This window comes from Peromyscus leucopus, chromosome 5, assembly GCF_004664715.2.
Source record: "Peromyscus leucopus breed LL Stock chromosome 5, UCI_PerLeu_2.1, whole genome shotgun sequence".
NCBI lineage: Eukaryota > Metazoa > Chordata > Mammalia > Rodentia > Cricetidae > Peromyscus > Peromyscus leucopus.
In genome coordinates this window covers 38,456,184-38,477,538 of record NC_051067.1, presented here as the reverse complement: position 1 = coordinate 38,477,538, position 21,355 = coordinate 38,456,184, and the positions used below count along the sequence as shown (strand labels likewise).

Here is a 21,355-nt window from a genome sequence, read left to right as displayed (position 1 = left end):
TATAGGCATGTGGCACCACCCCTGGGCACAGTCTGTTTTCCCCCTGCATGTTTTCAGCTCAAGGCTGGCGAGAAACTGAAGGTGAGAGAGAATAGTTGAGAGGCACAGCTATCAAGGTTCCAGACGGCCTTGTCAGTCAGTCTGAGATGAGGAGACGTGGTGGCACATGCTTGTGATCCCAGCACTTAGAAGGTGTAGGCAGGATCCTCCAAATCCAAGGGCAGCCTCAGCTACATGACAAGTTCAAGACCAGCCTGAACATGAGCCCTTGTCTCGATAACCAAACAAAAAAGATATTTAGGAAGTAGCTGAAGCTTAAGCCCTGTGGAAGAGGACAGCAAGAGAAGTTTGGAAAGGCAGAACAGAGCAAAGAGCTAAGGAAGGAACACGCTGAAGTGGGTAGATGAGACCGTTCAGGGCTAAAGAGCTTACTAAGCATCAATGGCTGCCACTACAGCTCCCAAAGGAGTCAAGCTGAACAAATTTCTCTTACCTTGAAACATGCTCCTCATCAGACTTGCAGCTCTCAAAGGCATCCTTGCACACCTGTGAGAGTCCACAGTGCCTGTTAGAGCAAGCAGAGCCAGGAGGGGGCAGACGCTGATGTGGAGTGGTACCCTATGGGAAGCTTCTTGCTCACGGCTGTGCTCATCACCATTTTAAACCCTGTCAATGATGGGTCTAATGTGAAACCTGTTTTTTTGTTTTTGTTTTTGTTTTTTTGATTTTGGAGACAGGGTTTCTCTGTGTATCTTGGCTATACTGTAACTCACTCTGTAGGCCAGGCTAGCTCTGAACTCAGAGATCTGCCCACCTCTGCCTCCCATGTTCTGGGATTAAAGGCATGTGCCACCATACTAGGCTGCAAGACCTATTAAATTGTGAAATAACCAGCTTTCCCTGGATTTATTCTTTCCTTGTTTTGTCTCCCTAGCTGGTTCCAGTGGTCTGACAATTTTATGGCTAATATCTCTAGAGTTGTTCTGGAAGGTGCAATTTGATCCACCAGTGGATGTGTTATCAGAATCTACAATGGGTTAAAGATCTATTTCTTGGACTTAACTTTCCAAATCCAAGTCCATAACCTAAACTTACGTAAGAGTCTTCTATAACCAGTTGTAATATAATGAGTTACCATATTGCTCCCCAATGGACCCATCCCGTCTTTTAAGTTGATCTTCCCTTGTAATTGGACTTTTAAAAATGCCATTTGGCATTTCCATTATACAGAAAGGGACCCAGAAACAACATAATATTTTGTCAGTGTTTTAGGAGAGTACTCAACGTAACTGGTAATAAAGGGGTGGGGTCTATCTCCTCGGCAGTTCTGATTCAGGTCACCACCCCGCATCATGCACAGAGCCTTAGGAATGATTTCAGTCCACGAGCCAGTTTTGTCTCACATGAAGTAATTCTTTAAAACACCACCAATCAGATCTGTTGCATTATAACACAGATGGAATGAGTCCTCGTGGGACTGTAGCCTTCTTCTTTAAAGTCCCTGATTCCCTAGCTAAGTTAGTCCTTGACAACCGCTTAGCCCTTGATTATCCTTGGTAGGGCAAGGAGATGTTCATGCAATAACCAGTGCCTTCTAGTCAGACATGCAGCACAGGCCTATAACCCTGCACTTGGAAGTCTAAGGCAAGATGTTTGTGAATTTTCAGTCAGTCTGGGCTACATAGAAAGTTCCAGGCCATTATTGACCACATAGAGAGATCCTGTTTCCAACATAAAAACAAAACCAACTAACACATTCTGTTGCATCTATATGAACACTATAGACCAGGTCAAATTCAGTGTCAAAGAGAAACATAAGCTGTTAGAATGACTGCCCAAGTTCACTGCCTTCATTAACTGTACTGCAATTAGGGACAATCAATCACTCATGTTTAACCTGGTTTCTGTCCTTCCCCTCCAAGTAGAAGATTGTACTTCTGTTAAATTTTTAACCCTGTATCTTCAATCTCTTGGTGCAGTTTGTGTCTTTCAGGACACAGAAGTTTCATGCTAAGGTGATGATGATGATGGTGATGATGATGATGATGGTGATGATGATGATGATGATGATGATGATGACTACAGTGGTGTCTCCAGGAGAAAGAGTTTGGGCCCTAGTAAACTATTCAACCAATCAGTGAGATGTTCATGTCTGTATGGAAAGTAAATACTTTTGGTCACAGGAGAAAATTACAGAAGACAGATTTCCTAAGACTAAGGAGCATAGAGATTGGCAAGATGACTCAGTGGATAGAACTGTTTGCCCTAAAAGTCTGGTGACATGAGTTCAATCCTCAGACCCCACAGTGGAAGGAAAGAATTGGCTTCCTGAAAGTCACTTTCTGACTGAACTTGCCGCTCCCTATTCTGGCTTGTTTTCTGTTGCTGTGATAAAACACTGTGGGCAAGACTTATTTTATCTTACATTTCCATGTCACAGACTCACTGAAGGAAGCCAGAGCAAGAACTCAGGCAGGAACCTAGAGGCAGGAACTGATGCAGAGAGCAAGGAGGAAGGCTGCTTACTGGCCTGCTCTGCTGAGCCCTATCACATCAATCATTAATCCAAAAAAAAAAGTCCCTACTGACTTGCTTACAGGCCAAGCAGTTAGAGGCATTTTGGTTCACCCTTCCCAGATGACGCTAACTTGTGTCACATTGATTTTTGACTCGCCATCACTACTCCCTGATAACAACAATAAATAAAAATTTAAAAGTTAAAAAAGATTAAAGAAGATGGAATATCTTGTGGGGAAATAAGAAAGATTATAGGACACTTGGCCTTCCTCAAAGTGAGATACATAACACACACACACACACACACACACACACACACACACACACATATTTTCACATATGTCTGGGTACACCAGTGAGGGATTTTTTTGTAATTAAATAACTTGAAGTGGAAAGACCTATTTTTAATGCAGAAATTTTGAAGTGGGAAGATAGACCTTTAGACCAGATCTTTTGAGGCAGGAAGACCCGCCTCTAATCTGGGTCACGCCTTCAGCAGGAGCCTATACAAAGGGCATGGAAGAAAGCAGCTTGCTCTCTTGCCTGCCTGCTCTCCCTCTCGCTGGCAAGTCCATTCTTTCACTGGCTCTAGAGTCTACATTGGGATTCCGGCTTATACTAAAGAGCAGCTTAGACATGCAGCCTCACAGACTGGAAAACTACTGGATTCTTGGATTTTGTGTTGGTAAACAGCCATTGTTGGACTAGCTGGATCAAAGCCTGTAAGCCATGTTAATAAATCCCTTCACACACACACACACACACACACACACACACACACACACACACACACTATAGAATTTACTACTAAAGTATGATAATTTTGTGTTGGATCTTCCTTATAATATCTCAATGTTTTTGTCTTTTCTCTATTTTTTAAAAAGGAGCTTATTTGTAATTGTGAGCATGTGTAATGTGTGTGGAACGCGTGTGAAGGTCAGCAGACAACCTGTGGAGTCAGTTCTCTCCTTCCACCTTATGTAGGTCCGGGATAGAACTTAGTCCCTAGACTAATTCATAAAGTCCCTTCACCCCCTGACCTGTCCCCAGGCTAACACATGAGGCCTCTTTACCCCCTGACCTGTCCTCAGGCTAACACATGGAGCCTCTTCACCCCCTTGAAATATCTCACCAGCTAACACACGAAGCCCCTTTGTAGCTGAACATCCAACAGCACAAGGAGGTTTTCTTGGTAAAAACATCTTGTTTGTCCTATTTCAGCCAAGCTGAGCCAAACAAGCATGCGTTTTTGATCCATCAGACCAAGATGGAGTCACTCAAGCTCCCACAGTAACCCCAGTTTCAGCTCTACAGATTTCGAAGACAAGCCAGGAGAAGGCAATCAAGCATGGCTTCTTTAGCGATTTGGTGAGTTGCTATCATGTCGGTGTGGCTGCTTCACACTAGGAGACTTTCCTTTGGTGGCAGATACCATGGGGAGACGTTACTTCAGTGCAGATGTTTCAGAGACTCTGATCTGCTCTTGGGAACCGTTTGTTCTGAAGGCCATCATGTTAACAAGCACTGAGAGCTGAACACATGGACAGCCACTGTGACAATGCCACATGAACTACCACCATGAACTGACTACATGAAGAGAAACTATAAGCTCATCACATGAACTGACACTGTCAGCCTACCACATGATCAGTCACTGGGACCTCACCATATCAACAAACAGCATGAATAGGAGCAACCCCCAGTGGTGACCACCACGAGCAGGCAGGCCTGAGAACCTGGGTTTAAAGGTCACTGGACTTCCCCAACAGCAAGTACAAAACTCCAGCTTTCTACACAGGAGAGCAGGAGACAGCCTGTGGCTGTCACCAGTTGGACCAGCCTCACCAATGAATGAAAGGGGCTGCATCCTTCTTCTGTCAGATGCTTACTTCCCTGCAGCTAGAGGGCAGCAAGACTATGAAGCACAAAAAGACCCAAGCTCACACAGAACCCTTGCAGGAACCCCGATGCTCACCGCAGCTGACAGTGCAGAAAGGATTAGATGGCTTGCTTTCCTCTCTGCAGTGGAACAAGCTTTTGGCAGCGGACACCAAACTCAACCTCCATCTCCTCAAATACCATAAATAAAAAATAATAAGTGAATAAATAAATGAAAGAAGGAAAGTAAATTCTGTTGGTTAGGCCAGGGCTTCGGAAAATGTTCCTACTCATAATTTCGTTTCACTTGAGAAAGGTAATGTGACTCTGGATATATAGGTCTATTAGACAGGTATAAAATGCAAATATTTGCTGTTTTTCATAGCTGATCAATATTTTGTTTTATTATTGCCAGTGATGAAAACACTATTTACATAAATACATAGTATAAAATGGGAGAAATACATTTAGGGTCATTTCAGAAATTCTTAGAAAATTCATCCTAATCCCCAGTCAAAATTCTTTGAATGATTTTTTTAAAATGAAGTGACTTTATCAAATCAGCAATTCAAACAATAATCTTTAAAGTCAAGCATTGTAACACACTATAATACAAAGATGTATTAGTTGTGTGTGTATGTGTTGTATTTTCATTTCATTGAGTGTGCATGCATTTGTAGGAGTCATATATTGATAGGTGTCTTCTATCTCTTCACCTTAATTGTTAATTAATTGAATGTGTGTGTGTGTGTGTGTGTCTATGCCTCTGTGTGTATGTGCATGCGTACCACTGGAGGCCAGAATATGTCATTGGATCCCTTGGAGCTGGACTTACAGGCATTTTTGAGCCAGCCAGTGTGGGTGCTGGAATCTGTGTTCTAGTTCTCTGATAGAGCAGCATGTAGTCTTAACTACTAAGCCATCTCTCCAGCTCCCATACACCTGAGCAGGGTCTCTCACTGAACCTGGAGTTTGCTGTTTTGATTATATGGACTGGCTAGTGAGCTCCTCCCACCTCTTCACCCCAGGGCTGGGGTTTTAGGCATGGGCCACCATGCCCAGTTCTTCTGTGGGTCCCAGAGATCCAAACTCGTCCTCCTGCTGTACAAGCGCTTTCCCTACAGAGCCCGGCCTCAGGATACTCTAATTTGATACTTACATGTTGAGGAATGACAGTAGGAAAATACGAAAAGCCTTCATTTTCTGTAACCAGACCATTCTGCTTCTGTAAGAGCAGAGAACTTTGTACAGTGAAAACACTGTGATTCATAACATACAATAGCCTCTAATCTGAGCCAGGGTGTTTCAGGTAGCATCCGCTGAGGTCATGTGGTGTGACGGCAGGCACAGTACAAAGTTGGCTGTTGTGTGTGCAGAATGAAGGCTTCAGCGAAGCCACATGACACACACAGATAACACTGTCAGGAACATCTTGGAATCAGGTGCTGGAGTTTGAATTAATAGTCTGGTCATTAAGTGTTCAGAGACCTTTGGCTATCGCCATACATTTTGTGCCCATCACGTGTGGTTGAGACCCACAGTATAAGAAGCTTGGGTTTAATCCTCCCAGTCTGCTTTGGTGGGGCCGATGGCACGAGGTAATAGAGCTGTCTTTAGGAAGCAATTGAAGAGGGAATGAGCTGTACGTGCTGCTGTGGTCAGTCAGCGTACAGGACCAGGGGTCTTCCTAGCTGAGAGAACAGCTTACCACAGCTGCAGCCCAGGGGACAGGTGGCTTTTTATAGAAGCTGTGGATAGTTATGCCTGTCTGAGTATGGAGCTCAAGATTCTTGGCTCCCTGTTCTCAATCAAATGGCAACATACGTTGGGAGTCAATTGGCAACCTTCTTATTGTTATGTTATGATTGGCCCGGGGAGCACAGAGCAGGATTTTAAGCTCAAGAAGCTGGCAGCTCTGGGAAGTGCCAGTTAAGAGCAGCGGGAATCCCTGTGGCTGTAGTTTTTGTATGTTGGGTCAGTCAGACTGGAGCTGTCTTTGGGTGGCTCTTGCTGAAGCATCTGGGGAATTGCTGCCTGCGATGGACACCCCTGCTGTCAACAAAGTGGGACACTCTCCTGATCAGAAGACACTTTGCATTTTCCTTTGCCCCCCACTCCCTTAAGCATGGATACTTTCTTGCAGGTCCTCTGACCCTGCAAGTGCATTAGTCACTGTTACGGTTAGTTTTTATGTCTACTTGACACAAGCCAGGGTCATTTGGGAAGAAAGAATCTTAAATGGGAAAATGCTTCCACAGGATTGGCTTGTAAGCAAGTCTGTAGGACATTTTCTTTTATTATTTTTTCAGGTGATATTTTCATTTATTATGTTTATAGATACCATTTACACTATTTTTTTTTTTCAGTTTATTTGAGTCAGGCACTGAAGAGGCTGGTATAAGGTGAAATACCAGCCATTCCAGTGGATCAAGCTGCAATTGTAAGGCCTGCTGTCTTTCCCCAGTAGGATATTTTCTTGATTGGTGATCAGTGTGAGAGGGTCCAGCTCTCTGTGGGTGATGCCACCCCCGGGCAGGTGGTCCTCAGATGTATAAGGAGGTAGACTGAGCAATCTATGAGTGAGCAAGCCAGTAAGCAGTATTTCTCCATGGCCTCTGCTTCAGTCCTTGCCTCCGGGTTCCTGAGCGCCTTAACTTCCTGCCCTGGCATCCCTGGATGGTAGACTGCAAGCTGTAAGATGAAATGAAACCTTTTCCACTTAGGGTTTCTATTGCCGTGATAAAGCACCATGAGCATAAGTGTTGGGAGCACAGCCCAAAGGACCTCGTGCCCACAGATCTCCAGAGAAAGCAGGAATGTGAAGCATGAAGATTGTCTTTCCAATGGGAAAGTGTCATGGGCCATGCCGTAAACGCAGCAGGTGACCAATAGTGTTTGGATGTTATCCAGAGCTATTGAGAGCCAGCCTCGATACCCTCTCAGGAAGGCTATTGCCAGCATAAGGCTCAAGGGATCTGAGGGTGAAAAAAAATCCTCTCACTCCATGCTTATTTGTGCCAGTTTCTTTATTATTTCTCTCTCCCTTGCTGCGAAAACTTTGTTATATATACACGCCAAAAAAAGGCTATTCTCTGGTAATTGCAAAGTTACAGAGCCCAAATTTTTCTCAGGGTTTACGCAGATAGGAGCTGTCCAGAGTGACACTGTCAGCATCTTTCTGGCCCCAGGGAGGCATGGCCAGAAAGACGCCTGGGCAGCATTAAGAGGCAGAAAAGTTGACTTAGGGAGCTTTAAATTTCAAGAAGGGAGAAGGGGAGTTTGTGTATGATACTATATTCCTAGGTTAAAATCCTGTATCAATAAACCAAGGTGAGGGTAGGTGTAAGGAATTAATAGCTTTTAGGATGGAGCTGGAAGTTAACACCTTCCCAAGTCAGCTGTGAGAAGGGCCAGGAATCAAGCAAGCTTAGATGTCCCTTTATCTCTGAAGTTCCCAAATGTGATCTATTCAAAAGATTCCCTTCCTGACCACATGTCCTGCCAAATGGGAGATAATTGCAGGGAGCTGTCTTCTAATGTTTGTCTCAGGGAACAGAGTGGAGATTAGGCTGTGGGAACCAAGGTTATTGACTGCATGACTAGATTCTTTCACTGAAGGTCCCATGGAGCGGGGAAGTCACCCAATATACCAGCACATGGGAAAAATTGTGCCCAATAATTTACACATTGCTGGGTCATTTTTGGAATGGGTCCCACTTAAAGAGGGGAGAGCTTATGGTTTCACAAGAGATTTACTGTAAGAACAGCCATAATTCAAAAGGCAATATGCCCAGTGTCTTGTGACTGGATCTCCTCTCTCAGAATGCATTAATTCTGGTGGGTTCCTTTTGTTTTATCAGCTGAAACCCTACTGTATAGTCCTGAGGACTACAGCAAGATGTCAACCCACCAGACAAATGGTTCTCTGATGGAGGAACCCTGTCAGGCAAGGCTTGCAGGGCCATGAGCTCTGAAAAAAACTGTTGTTCCTGTCTGTAATTTCACTTGTGCAAAACTGCTATGATACCTCCCCACTACCATGCATTTTCATGTAATGTGTACATGTAAAATCTCATGATTACATTTCAATCTTATAGGCACATATATTTGTGGATGGTCAGGAAGATGACTTCTTCCTACACTATGTTATTCTTGCAAATAAAGCAAGCTCTCATAGATCAACCTTTGTTCTACATTACGATGAGAAACTTAGTAGCTTGTTCTCTATCATTAGCCTTACTGACATGGCAGTTTGGCCAGATGAAGTGTCCTTGTGGACAGACTCACAAGCAGAACTTTCAGATTTTACTCATGGAATTGCAGGTGTCTGGCCTTGTTGGATCAAAGTCCTTCAGAGTTTAATAGCAACTTATATTGTCCTAAGCTTCCTCCGCCAGCCCTGCCCTACTGGGACTGTAATACCTTGTATTTAGAATCCTAATTGGTCTTAACAATAAAAACCTGGAGCCAGATATTGGGGTAAATGCTGAAAGATCAGAGAGACAAAAGAGCAAGACACAGCCACCTCTCACCTCAACAACTCCTTTATATTCATCTCTCCACCCAGCCACATCACTTCCTGTCTCCACATACCTAGCGCTGGGATTAAAGGGGTGTGCCTCCCAAGTACTTGGATCAAGGGCATGAGATTCCAAGTGCTGGGAGTAAAGGTGTGAGCCTCCACCACCTGGCTCTGTTTCTCTTTTAGACTGGATCAATCTCATGTAGCCCAGGGTGGCCTTGGACTTCTTATCTTCCTACTTCCTCCTCCCAAGTACTGGGATTAAAGGTGTATGCCACCACTGCCTGGCCTCTATGGTTAACTAGTGGCTAGCTCCACATTTTGACCTCCAGGCAAGTTTTTTTTTTTTTTTAATTTTTTAAATTATTTTTTAATTTTTTGGTTTTTTCGAGACAGAGTTTCTCTATGTAGTTTTGGTGCCTGTCCTGGATCTCACTCTGTAGCCCAGGCTGGCCTCGAACTCACAGAGATCGGCCTGGCTCTGCCTCCGAGTGCTGGGATTAAAGGCATGTGCCACTAACACCTGGCCCAGGCAAGCTTTATTTGTTAGAGCACAAACAATATATTACCACAGCACCTCCTCAACACTGACTAAAAGAAAGCAATTACCACTTTGTATACAAGTCCACACCAGTCTTTAACACAAGATTTAAGCTCAGTTTACTAACTTGTTCACCTTCAGTTCTGGGTTTTATTTTATTTTTAATTTTTATTTGTTTATTTTTTTGAAAGCAGACACACTTTATTTCTTAGGGCCCACTTCCAGTTGTATAAAGCCAGGATTACTTATGAAAAAGAATTAAGTTTTAAGACAGGATCTCACTATGTATCCCTAGTGGGTCTGGAACACTGTAAGGGCCGTGGTTTCATAGGAACCCCCCTGCAATTACCTCCTGAGTAATGACTTAAGGCTTGAGACGCCACAATTGCTTCGGTGATATGTGTACCCACGCATGCAGTTGAGGGTAGTAAAGAGGCCTATAATACCACGACAAACTGTAAGAGGAAGAAAGCCTGAAAGTACTTGCAATCACCACAAACTGGAAGGAAACCTACTACCCAAACCATTCTGTACTTGACAATTTATTCTTGCATTGAACGGAGCCCATTCTCCGAGGGGGTGTACCATTCCTAGAGATACTGCAATACCAGGTCAATGCGTGGAGTGGACGGAGCAAGCTCCTATTCCAACTCCCAATTCCAAAAATCCATTTAATATATTCTCCTCAGAGGACATATCAGATATTAAACAGGTAAGAACAGATACTACCCATGATCTTAGCCAAAGGGCCAAGAAGCAATACCTGATGTACAACCGGCAGCCTTGCTCCGCGCCCTCCACCCACAAAGACGTCGTGGTGACCGTTCGCAATCCTCGTTCCCGGCTCTCCCCCGCGCCTCCTTCCGCGTCCCGTCCGCGTCCGCGTTCTCGGCACCTCACTCGCCCTCCCACATCCCACAGCTTCAGCTACAAACTCCACGACCCGGGCGCTCCCGGCATTCCCCCGCGCGCCCGCCCGCCCACCGCGTCTGATTTGCATGCCCCGCCCCCTCACGAGGGGCGTGGTGACCTTAAAATGAGCTTCCTCAGGGCTGCCTCCCAGCCGCGCTTAGGCGGACTGGGGGCACTTCCCCTTTGGCCACCCTAGAGAAAAAAATCAGCCCTGGATTTTATATGAATAGCAGGCAATTAACCAACTAATTAATCTAACCCAGTCCAGAAGGAATTCTGGATCCCGAGAAGCTGCAACCTTGACAGCTCCAAGGCACTGGCTCCAACCTCAGATCTCCCTTGCCAAGTCTGTTCCTGGACAGGGACACAGAACTAAATTTCCCTTTGTCCCTTTTTCTCCAGGCCTGTGAGAAAGTCTTGGGTTGATCTGGCTCCCCACAGCGTCCTGGACAGCAGCTCTGGTACTTTTCTCTTGCACTATTTTTTTTTTGGTTTTTCGAGACAGGGTGTCTCTGTGTAGCTTTGCGCCTTTCCTGGAACTCACTTGGTAGCCCAGGCTGGCCTCGAACTCACAGAGATCCGCCTACCTTTGTCTCCCGAGTGCTGGGATTAAAGGTGTGCGCCACCACCGCCCGGCTTCGCACTATTTCCAGCTTTGAGTAATGACAACTCTATTCTTTCTGTTCACTGAGTCACCCTGGAATTTGATCTTAGCTCCCACCTTCCATTCTACCCATCAGCAGATCCTGTAGATCACCCGAGCAGTCTCTGCAGCCCTTATGCTTTATCTCTTTTGAAGCAGGGTTTCTTGTAGCCTAGGCTGGTCTTGAGTTTGTGATCATCCTGCTTCTGTCTCTTGAGGGCTGGGATTAACATTTCGTTCTGTAAGGGAGCATATGGTAGTGATCAAATGGATGAATTCATCATCCAGACTGTGCCTGGTGTAAAAAGTTAATTATAGATGGCCAAAAGGTTTTGGTTCTAATGTATTTGAAATTTCAGAGAAACAACTATTATTCACTCTATGTCTACTATGATTTTATACAAACCCAAACACTTTACAACCCTAAACAAGCAACAATGATAACATAATAAAGAAAAAGGAACTGAGAGGGAGAAGGAGAGGAATAGAGAGAAGGAAAGAAGAAAGGAACGAAGAGAGGAAGGGAAGAGAGGAAGGGAGGGACTTGAAGTTATTGATGGTTGGGAGTCACCGTGTGGGTGCTGGGACCCGAACACAGGTCCTCTGAGTGTTGAAAATGCTCCTAACTGCTGAGTTCCCATGCCCAACTTTTTATGTGAGTGCTAGGGACTTGAACTCAGGTCCTGTGCATTTGCAGCAAGCATTATGACTCATGTTGGAGCCACCTCCCCAGCCCCTTAGCTAATGTTAACTCTTTTAAATCTTAGTTTCATCATGTGTGGATCAGAGATAGTAATATTGCCATGGTGGTTGTTAGGATCACACTGAAAAAATTTCTAGGAAAAAACCCTGTGCTCACATTACTACATCCAGACCTCAGACACTGGTGACAAAGTGCACTGTCTTTTTTTAAATAACGCTAAGGAAGAAACACTCAAAGCAAGGCACATTCCTGTCTTATCAGTTAACACAAGGCTTCTTAATCTTCTTCTACTATGATCCTTTTTTACCTAAGACATTTTTATGTGACCCTGGGCAAACAGGTATATAGAATGGGCATACAAATTACACACTGACAGCAAATCACAAAGAAACTTATTTTAAAGCAATTCTTTGTTACATATATATACATATATATATATATAAAATTCTACTATTTATTAAAGATGAAAGAAAAATTTCATGTGAATGGGATGGATTTGCTTGTCCATCTTAACACAATTCAATAAAAAAAACACCCACTAGTTTGAAAAACAAACTAGTTGATGCCTGTTGCTAGGGAATGATGGCGGGAAAATACTAAAGCCTTTGTTTTTTCATAATTAATCCATTTTATTTATATACAAGTAAAAAACTTCATACATTCAGCAAAACACTGCTGTTTACATGCAGTAGTTCCCAGTCTAAGCTGAGCTACTTAGGCAGCATGTGTTTGAATCGCCCGGCGTGATGGCATTTGCAGTGCGAAGCACTCATGAGTGCTCAGAACCAAGGCTTTGGTGAGGCCCTGGGACGTAACACAGGCAAGCGCTGCCAGGGGCACCTTGGGTTGGTTCCCCAGCTGGCTGAACTTGGTTTGGGGTTTTGGGTGTTCAGAAACTTTCTACTTTCACCAAATTTTTCACAGCCTCCACATTCAGTTACATTACCTCATATGGGTCATGAGCCACAGTTTAAGCTTTGGTTTAGAATATGGTTTATATGTTTGAAAGAGATTTCAAGAGGGTTTGTTTAGGAAGATTTTATCATTATTATTATTATTATTATCAGTCATCCTTGTGAAAACATGAGGGAAGATAAAAGTGACATAAGTGAAGATTCCCTAGCCAGGCATGGTGCCTTGCCTGGGGTTCCAGCTGCTCAGGAGGCTGAGGCAGGAATGTTATTGCTTGATCCTAGTTCAAGGCCAGCACATCCTCCATATGATAATAATAATAATAATAATAATAATAATAATAATAATAAAGATTTTGTTACTCTTTTAGTTCATTTCTGCTGAGGAACTTTTCTACTTAGTCACCAGTGTCTGTGGCCTTTCCACACAGTGTCTCTTGGTTCTACCACACACTTTGGCGGATGCAGTATTTCTGAAGAGCTCTTTCTTTCTTAGTTTGTTTTTGGCGTTGGGGATTGAGCTCAGGGCCTTGTATGTACTAAGCACATGCTGTACCACTGAGCCACTCTGAGCACCCGCATGTTGTTTGGGAACATTCTTCCCAGCCTCTGACACCTGCTCAGTGTGGCTGATGTTTACACAGATGCTGTGGCAGGTTCTTCCTCTTCCACTTGGCCAACTGTAATTGTAAGCAATCCTAATGTCCGAGGTGGTAAAACAAGAACATATTCATGTGTTAGAAATGAAAGAATATGCCGGGTGGTGGTGGCACACGCCTTTAATCCCAGCACTCGGGAGGCAGAGCCAGGCGGATCTCTGTGAGTTCGAGGCCAGCCTGGGCTACCAAGTGAGTTCCAGGAAAGGCGCAAAGCTACACAGAGAAACCCTGTCTCAAAAAACAAAAAACAAAAAACAAAAAAACAAACAAACAAAAAAAAGAAATGAAAGAATATGGTGTATCAGCTCTGAGACACTGAAGGTGCAAATGCCAGTGGCTAAACCATATACAAAAGTAGAACTCTGACCCACAACTCATAGAAACCTGCCCAGGAACCCACCCTTGGTCTATAACAAACAGTCCAGGAAGCCAGCTTGCCAAGAGACTTCTCGGAAGCTGGATTACCAAGTCTAGTACTTCATGAGGCCAAATAATGGCTTTTACAGCAGCTAGCAGCAAGTAGGCAGGACTTGAATAATTGACAGGTTCTCTAAATTTTAGCCCTTTTCCCCTTGGGACCAGCCCCCCCCCAAAAAAAAGTAAGTACATTCATGTCTTAGAGTTTCTATTGCTGCCATGAAACACTATGACCAAAAAGCAAGTTGGGGAGGAAAGGCTTTATTTGACTTACACTTCCATGTCAATGTTCATCATCAAAGGAAGTCAAGACAGGAACTCAAACAGGGCAGGAACCTGGAGACTGGAGCTGATGCAGAGGCCATGGAGAAGTGTTGCTTACTGGCTTGTTCCCCAAGGCTTGCTCGGCCTGCTTTCTTATAGAACCCAGGACCACCAACCCATAATGGGCTGGTCCCTTCCCCATCAGTCACTAATTAAGAAAATGCCTTGACTGGGCAGTGGTGGCACATGTCTTTAATCCCAGCTTTTGGGAGGCAGGTGGATCTCTGTGAATTTGAAGCCAGTCTGGTCTACAGAGCAAGTTCTAAGACAGCCAAGGCTACACAGAGATACCCTGTCTTAAAAAAACTAAGAAAGAAATAAAGAAAGAAAGAAAGAAAGAAAGAAAGAAAGAAAGAAAGAAAGAGAAAGGAAGGAAGAAAGAAAGAAAGAAAAAGAGAGAGAGAGAGAAAGGAAGAAAGAAAGAAAGAAAGAAAGAAAGAAAGAAAGAAAGAAAGAAAGAAAGAAAGAAAATGTCTTATAGGCTTGCCTACAACCCCATGTAATGGAGACATTTTCTTCTTTTTTCTTTCATTTTTTGTTTTTTATTGTTATTTTGGTTTGGTTTTTGGTATTTTGGGGACAGAGTTTTTCTGGATAACATCCCTGGCTCTTCTGGAACTTGCTTTGTAGACCAGGCTGGCCTCCAGCTCACAGAGATCTACTTGATGGAGGCATTTTCTTAATTGAGGTTCCCTCCTCTCAGACGATGTTAGCTTGTGTCAAGTTGACATAAAACTAGCCATTAGCTTTCCCCATATCACGGGATGTTCCACGTCCAGTTAGCCAGGACAGCTTCCCACAACAGCAACCTCCTCTCCCAGCACACTGAAGCCTCCCTTGCATCCCACTACACAGCGTTTCCTCTCCTCTGTCTTCCAGTCTCTGCCAATGGTAGTGACTGAGTTCTTTGCCACAACACACTGTGAATATAGAGCCTTGCTTTTCTCACTTGATTGGTCTTTATTTCCACAGTTTGTAGGATGAGCTGACATAAAACCTTTCATCTTTTCTCTTCTCTCTCTCTCTCTCTCTCTCTCTCTCTCTCTCTCTCTCTCTCTCTCTCTCTCTCTGAGGCAGGGTCTTACTATTTAGCTCTAGCTGTCCTGGAACTCTCATTGTGTAGACTAGGCTGGCCTCAGACTCACAGAATCTGCTTGCCTCTGCCTCCCGAGTGTTAGAATTAAAGGTATGTACCAATATGTCTGGCCTTTTTTGTATCTTCTTAGGAACTAACTCTCCTAGCTATTTTAACAAATTTCTCTGGAGAATAGCCGCTTTGGCTATGACTTCACTTCGTGAACAGGACAGTTTTTCTATTAACAGGAATAAATGATAGGAACAATGTGTTTCCACATTTATCTGCTCTTTTCTTCTTCCTTGTCTCTGTTTTGTTTTCTTTGAAGTTCTAGAGGCTACATCTGGCTCATCCACCGCCAAAGGGAGCCTGCTCCAAATCCACTGCCTTGGCAGTGTCATCCTGTGTGAGGCAGAATGGTGTCCCCAACAGGAGCACTGTCTTCATTGCTGCTGCTGGCCGCCATCGCAGGTAGGAAACCATTACCAGGAGACATCATTGTTTCCTGGGAGAGTTGTAAAGGTCACCTCCTGTGGGTGGCCAGGGCCAGGCATTAAACACGATTTTGCTCAGATTCACTTGCTGTTGGACACGTGTCCTCAAGGGAAGGAAGGCACATCTGACCATGTGGGTCAGGGAGAAACTCTGGCTCAGGTCTTCATATAAGTTATGGAGAGATGCAATGGTAGCCATAAAAATACCGTGTGTTGGCGAGGTTGGGAGTTACCTTATCTCAGCTTCACCCCATCCTCTCTTGAGCTTCGTAAGAGGTGCTGTTTTGTTGTGTTCAGCTGTAGTAAATTAGTGTTTTCTCCATGTCTGAGATCTAGCTTTTCTCTAAAAATAATAGACCAAAACTATTCATGTGATTTAAAAACTAGGTTTGTGTTTGAGAAAATACCATCTCTGCTTCATTTGTTGCCTTTTTTAATTGGAAAAGGAACATACGCTGTATATCTAATTCTCATTACACTGGATGAAATAGTCTTTCCACAGAGCTGATGTTTGGCATTATCTTGCATTTACTCATTTATTTTGTGTGTGTGTGTGTGTGTGTGTGTGTGTGTGTGTGTGTGTGTGTGTTGTGGCATATGTGTAGAGGTCAGCTTGTAGGGATCAGTTTTCTTCTCCTACCATGTGGGTCCAGGTCATCAGTCTTGGCAGCACATGTCTTTACCCACTGAGCAATCTTCCTGGCTCTGGAATTGTGTTATGAGACTACCAAGCTACCCATCATGCTAACATTGCACTACTAAAACTCTATCCATTACAGTGATGTGGTGTATAGGTAGCTTAAAGGTGATTCCTATGTACGATAGAGCTATTTTCACACGGTCCCTGTCAGAAACGATGTCTGACAGCCCTCTTGTGACTAGAACAACATTTATTAAAATAAATTCAACAGTAAGCCTTTACTATGAAGGAAATTCAGTGCTATTGAGGTTTGCTTTTATTATTTTGTCACAAAAACTAACAGACCACACTCCATGCAGTCCATGCCAATGCCTACTGTAGTGACTCTGTAGAAAGATTGATAATTCATTATTGAAAATCTGACTAAGACTAGTGGGATGTAAAATAAGGCATAGTGGTGCATGCCTTTAACCCCGTTCTTGGGAAGCAGAGGTAGATGGATCTCTGAGTTCCAGGTTAGCTAGGACCACACAGTGAGATCCATCTCAAAACAAACAAATAAACAAAAACTTGATTATAGAAATGTACTGAGGACAAGTGTTTTTCTCCTTAGACATTTTCCCTTCAGAAGATCTATCAGTAAATAGCCTGAGTTAAAAAAAAATGTATTAACAACATCAACAAAACAAAGACACAGTACTTTTCTGTTACTTCTGTAACTATTTTTTACACAAGGGCTATTGTAAATGACATAAAAAGGAGACAAATAGAGAAGAGTAGAATTATAAATATGAAGAGTTGGAATGTATAGGTGAAAAGGTACATGACTAGTGAAAAGAATATATGTGGATAGAAAGGTAGAGGAATAGAGGGATGGGTGGATAAGAGAACAGCGTGATGAGTGGATAAGAGAATAGAGGGATGGGTGGATAAGAGAATAGAGGGATGGGTGGATAAGAGAATAGAGGGATGGGTGGATAAGAGAATAGAGGAATGGGTGGATAAGAGAATAGAGGGATGGGTGGATAAGAGAAAAAAGGGATGAGTGGACAAGTGAGTGCATGGGTGGATGAATGAGTGAAGAATGGATGAACTGGTGGAAAGACAGGTGGCTGTGTGGATGAGAAGTGTGATGGATGGATGCATAGTGCAGTGGACCCTTCAATAGGGAGTGTTGATGGCTGGTTGCATAACCAGGGATGGAGGAGCCTCTGGTTTTCTCGAACGGCTTCCCTGGAATGTGCATATATACATATGTGTGCATGTATGTATAATAATATACATTACACACATGTGTGTATGTATGCATTATATATATATATTACATTTTTAGCACGAAACAATAGGATTTAGGCCAGCAAGATGGCTGAGCAGGTTGAGGGGGAACTTGCTATCAAACCCAATAACCTAGGAAGTTCATTCCCTGAGACCTACATGGTAGAAGAGAGCCAACTCCCATAGGTTGTCTTCTGACCTTCATGGTACATGTGTGTGTGCACGCACACACACAAAGAGATAGAAATCATTTTTAAAAAGGCTTCATTGTGACATTTCACACACATATATCATTGTTGTAGCCCAGTTTCCTCTCCCATCCCTCCTCCCTCCAAACCGTGCTTTTCCTTTCATATGGTATGTTCACATGTATATACATTTAAATGTAGGGAAAGCATGACGGGCTGTGATAATTCCCTGCGTTATCCCCTCCTGCCCCTCCTTTCAGAATCTTCCTCTTCCTGCAGTTTCCTTTCTGCTTTCATGGCATGAGTGTATGCATATATGTCCTATATCTTCAAATCTAGATTCTGCATATGGACTTCAGTTCTGTTTAGTTTCTTAAGGCCAGGTCCCATGTAGTTCGCCTAGGCTGGCCTCCAGCTCTCATGGATGAACTTGAACTCTTGAACCTCCTGTCTCTACCTCCAAAGTGCGGGGGTGTTACTGGTGTACTATACAGCTTGGATATTTTATCCAATATTTATTGGCCATTTGTGTTTCTTCTTTTGAAGTTTGCTTACCAATTTGGCTTTTGGCATCTCTCTGGTCTTCAGGTGGCAGGGGCCAGCAGTGCAGCGAGGGGAGGACTTATTCCAACGCCATCATCTCGCCTAACCTGGAAACTATCAGAATCATGCGGGCATCTCAAACCTTCTCCGTGGGAGACTGCACGGCAGCTTGCTGTGACCTGCCCAGCTGCGACCTGGCCTGGTGGTTTGAGGGCAGCTGCTACCTGGTGAACTGCGTGCACCAGGAGAACTGTGAGCCCAGGACGACAGGCCCCATCCGGTCTTACCTCACTTTCGTGCGCAGACCCGTCCAGAAGCCCGAGCAGCTGCTGGACTACGGAGACATGATGCTGGGCAGGGGTTCCCCCTCTGGTGCTTGGGGAGACTCCCTTGAGGACCTCAGGAAGGACTTGCCCTTTCTAGGCAAAGATGGGGGACCGGAGGAGACTGCCGAGTACTCCGATGACTACAAGGAACTGGAGCAGGGCCTCCTGCAGCCCTCCAACCAACAGGACCCCAGAGGCAGCGCTGAGTACCCCGACTGGAGCCTGCTGCCCGGCAGTGAGGGAGGTTTCAATGTCTCAGCGGTGGAAGACAGCTCAGCTGCTTCCACAGAGAAGCTGAAGGACCCCACACCCCAGCCACTGGACCAGCAGCAGCAGCTGGGGGCCCTGAATGAGTCCACTTGGTCCCCTACCCCCGGGCACTCAGCAGAAAGCAGTGTGTGGCCCCCCTCTGTGACCGTATTACCTGCAGGAGAGGGGATGGACAGAGAGACTTTACAGCTCCAAGAACAACCTAGCAATAGCTCTGGAAAAGAGGTGGGTGTGCTGGAGACATGCTTGCAGTCGAAAGATTTCCTGTGTCCCGTCTGACCCACAGTCGGGACAAATCTTTCTCACCTGCAGTCCCACAAACACTTAAAGATAATCACTCGGAGGCTTAATATTAATTACAAACTCTATGGCCCACGGAAGGCTTCTTGCTAACTAGCTCTTACAACTTAACCCATTTCTATTTATCTATAAGTTGCCACGTGACCGTGGCATAACCCGTCTGCTGGCATCTGGCTGCTCCTTAGGCAGTGGCTGGCATCTCTGTCTTTCTCTTTCCTGTCTCTCTCCTTGGATTTCCCGCCTGCCTCTAAGCTACCTTGCCATAGGCCAAAGCAGCTTATTTATTAACCAATGGGAGCAACATGTATTCACAGCGTACAGAAAGACATCCCACAGCACATGCTTAGGTGGGCAGGCAAAGTAGCACATGGCAAAGCTCTGCCAGAGTCTTCAGGCTAGAGGAACAGGAAGATGGATGTCAGAGCCCAACGGGAAACAGAACAGTGTTCTTTTGCCGAGCTCCCCTTAGCAGGCAGTCTGAAAAGAACACAGAGCTGAGGAACCTGAGGAGATTTCTCCTAAGGGCACTGCCTCAGGTTGATGCCTGAGGATGAATGTCTTTCACAGTCTAATCAGTAACATAATAGTGTTCTTTAATCTCAGAATTCAGAAGGCAGAGGCATGCTTCCCTAAGTAGGAAGTTTGAAAAGAACACAGAGCTTCCCCTTCCCAGGTCATCTACCTAAGAGCCCTTCTCCCTAGAGATCCTCTATGGCTAATTAATGTTAACAAAGACTTCATAGAAGGCCCTGGAACCAGCATGTATGGACACACATACAGAGGCTTTGAAAATTTCCCGTAGTAGACAGATGTCAGGTTTTCCTGTACCACAATCAGCCCTACTGGTTAGTTAGGTGGCTAGAAGGGGTACCAGAGATAGGTGAAGCTGATGGGTAGGAAGAACCACAGACCTTTCCATGAAAAACCCCGGTGGTAAAAGAACGAGGGTCTCATTCCCAAGTAGTCTCAACTACCCAGGAGGTGGAGGCAGGAGGACCATGAGTGGAGGTCAAGGCCATCCTTAACATGTTCTGAGATCCAACTCAAAAAAGAAAGAAAGAAAAACTAATAAGGTATGACTCAGTGGTAGAACATTTGTTCCTGGGACCCTGGAATGAATCTCCAACCCTTTAAACAGTGTGTAGGGAGGGGGTACAGGAGGTGAAAGAATCACGGGAGAGACTAGAGACAGCAAAAGTAGGGAGAAGGCCCGGGTGTTACTGGAAGGAAATCCTGTGAGGGCAGAATGCCGGAGAACCCAGAGATCGCTCGGACTTGAAGAGAATGTAAGAATCCTGGAGCTTAGCAATGATCTGAAGGCGGTCAGAAAGAAGTGAATGGAGGGCACCGGGGAATTTCAGAATTCCTGTTTTTATTTTATTTATCTAATTATTTGCAGGCAGGGTCTCTGGCTGTTAGCTCACAGAGATTTGCCTGCCTCTGCCTCCTGAGCACTGGGATCCCAGGCCTCTCCTGGTTTATGCTGGTTTTAGCTATAACGCAGGGCCTTGACCATGCTAGGTGAGCTTTCTCTCAACTGAGATACCTCCTTGACTCCTTTAAGAATTTTAAAAAGGAAGCCGGGCGGTGGTGGCGCACGCCTTTAATCCCAGCACTCGGGAGGCAGAGCCAGGCGGATCTCTGTGAGTTCGAGGCCAGCCTGGGCTACCAAGTGAGCTCCAAAGGCGCAAAGCTACACAGAGAAACCCTGTCTCGAAAAACCAAAAAAAAAAAAAAAAAAAAAAAAAGAATTTTAAAGAGGAAAATAGTATGTAAGATTCTTGACACACTGGGAAAAAGGACTTCCAGCTTCTGTGGCATGCTTCGGGGGAGAATTAGATACAGACAGGAGTACCGGAGAAGGCCAGAGAGAAACTTGGCTTGAAGCATTTGGTTTGGGGTGTCATTTTCAAAGCCCCAATAAATACATGCAAAAGAATGAGTTGTAGCTTTCTTATTTTATACTTTATGTAAAAAAGAACTAAAAATGTGCTAAAGACCTGAACGAAAAGAGTTAAAACAATACTAAACCTTAGTAACTAGATTTAGATAATTATTTTTGTACAGGGCATCAAAATTTGGCAAAAATGATGTTATGCATCTTTAATCTCAGAATTCAGAAGGCAGAGGCAGGAGGATCTCTGTGAGTTCCAGACCAGCCTCGTCTACATTGTGAGTTTCAGGACAGCCAGAGCTACTTAGAGAATCTTGTCTCAA

At 44.4% G+C, this 21,355-nt stretch overlaps 1 protein-coding gene and 1 non-coding gene across 2 annotated transcripts in view; one reads left to right on the top strand and one right to left on the bottom strand.

The window, feature by feature from the left end:
- Kiaa0319 (KIAA0319 ortholog) overlaps positions 1 to 21,355 on the top strand; it is a 69,636-nt gene that overhangs the window by 9,778 nt on the left and 38,503 nt on the right. Inside the window, exons 2-3 of the mRNA XM_028880741.2 lie at positions 15,431 to 15,573; positions 18,288 to 19,063. Coding sequence (XP_028736574.1) covers positions 15,519 to 15,573; positions 18,288 to 19,063 — 831 coding nt within the window. The 5' untranslated portion in view covers positions 15,431 to 15,518. The remainder of the gene's footprint in view (positions 1 to 15,430; positions 15,574 to 18,287; positions 19,064 to 21,355) is intronic.
- On the bottom strand, positions 10,033 to 10,219 carry LOC114702282. The gene has a single exon (XR_003735953.1). It is a non-coding gene; the product is annotated as a U2 spliceosomal RNA (small nuclear RNA).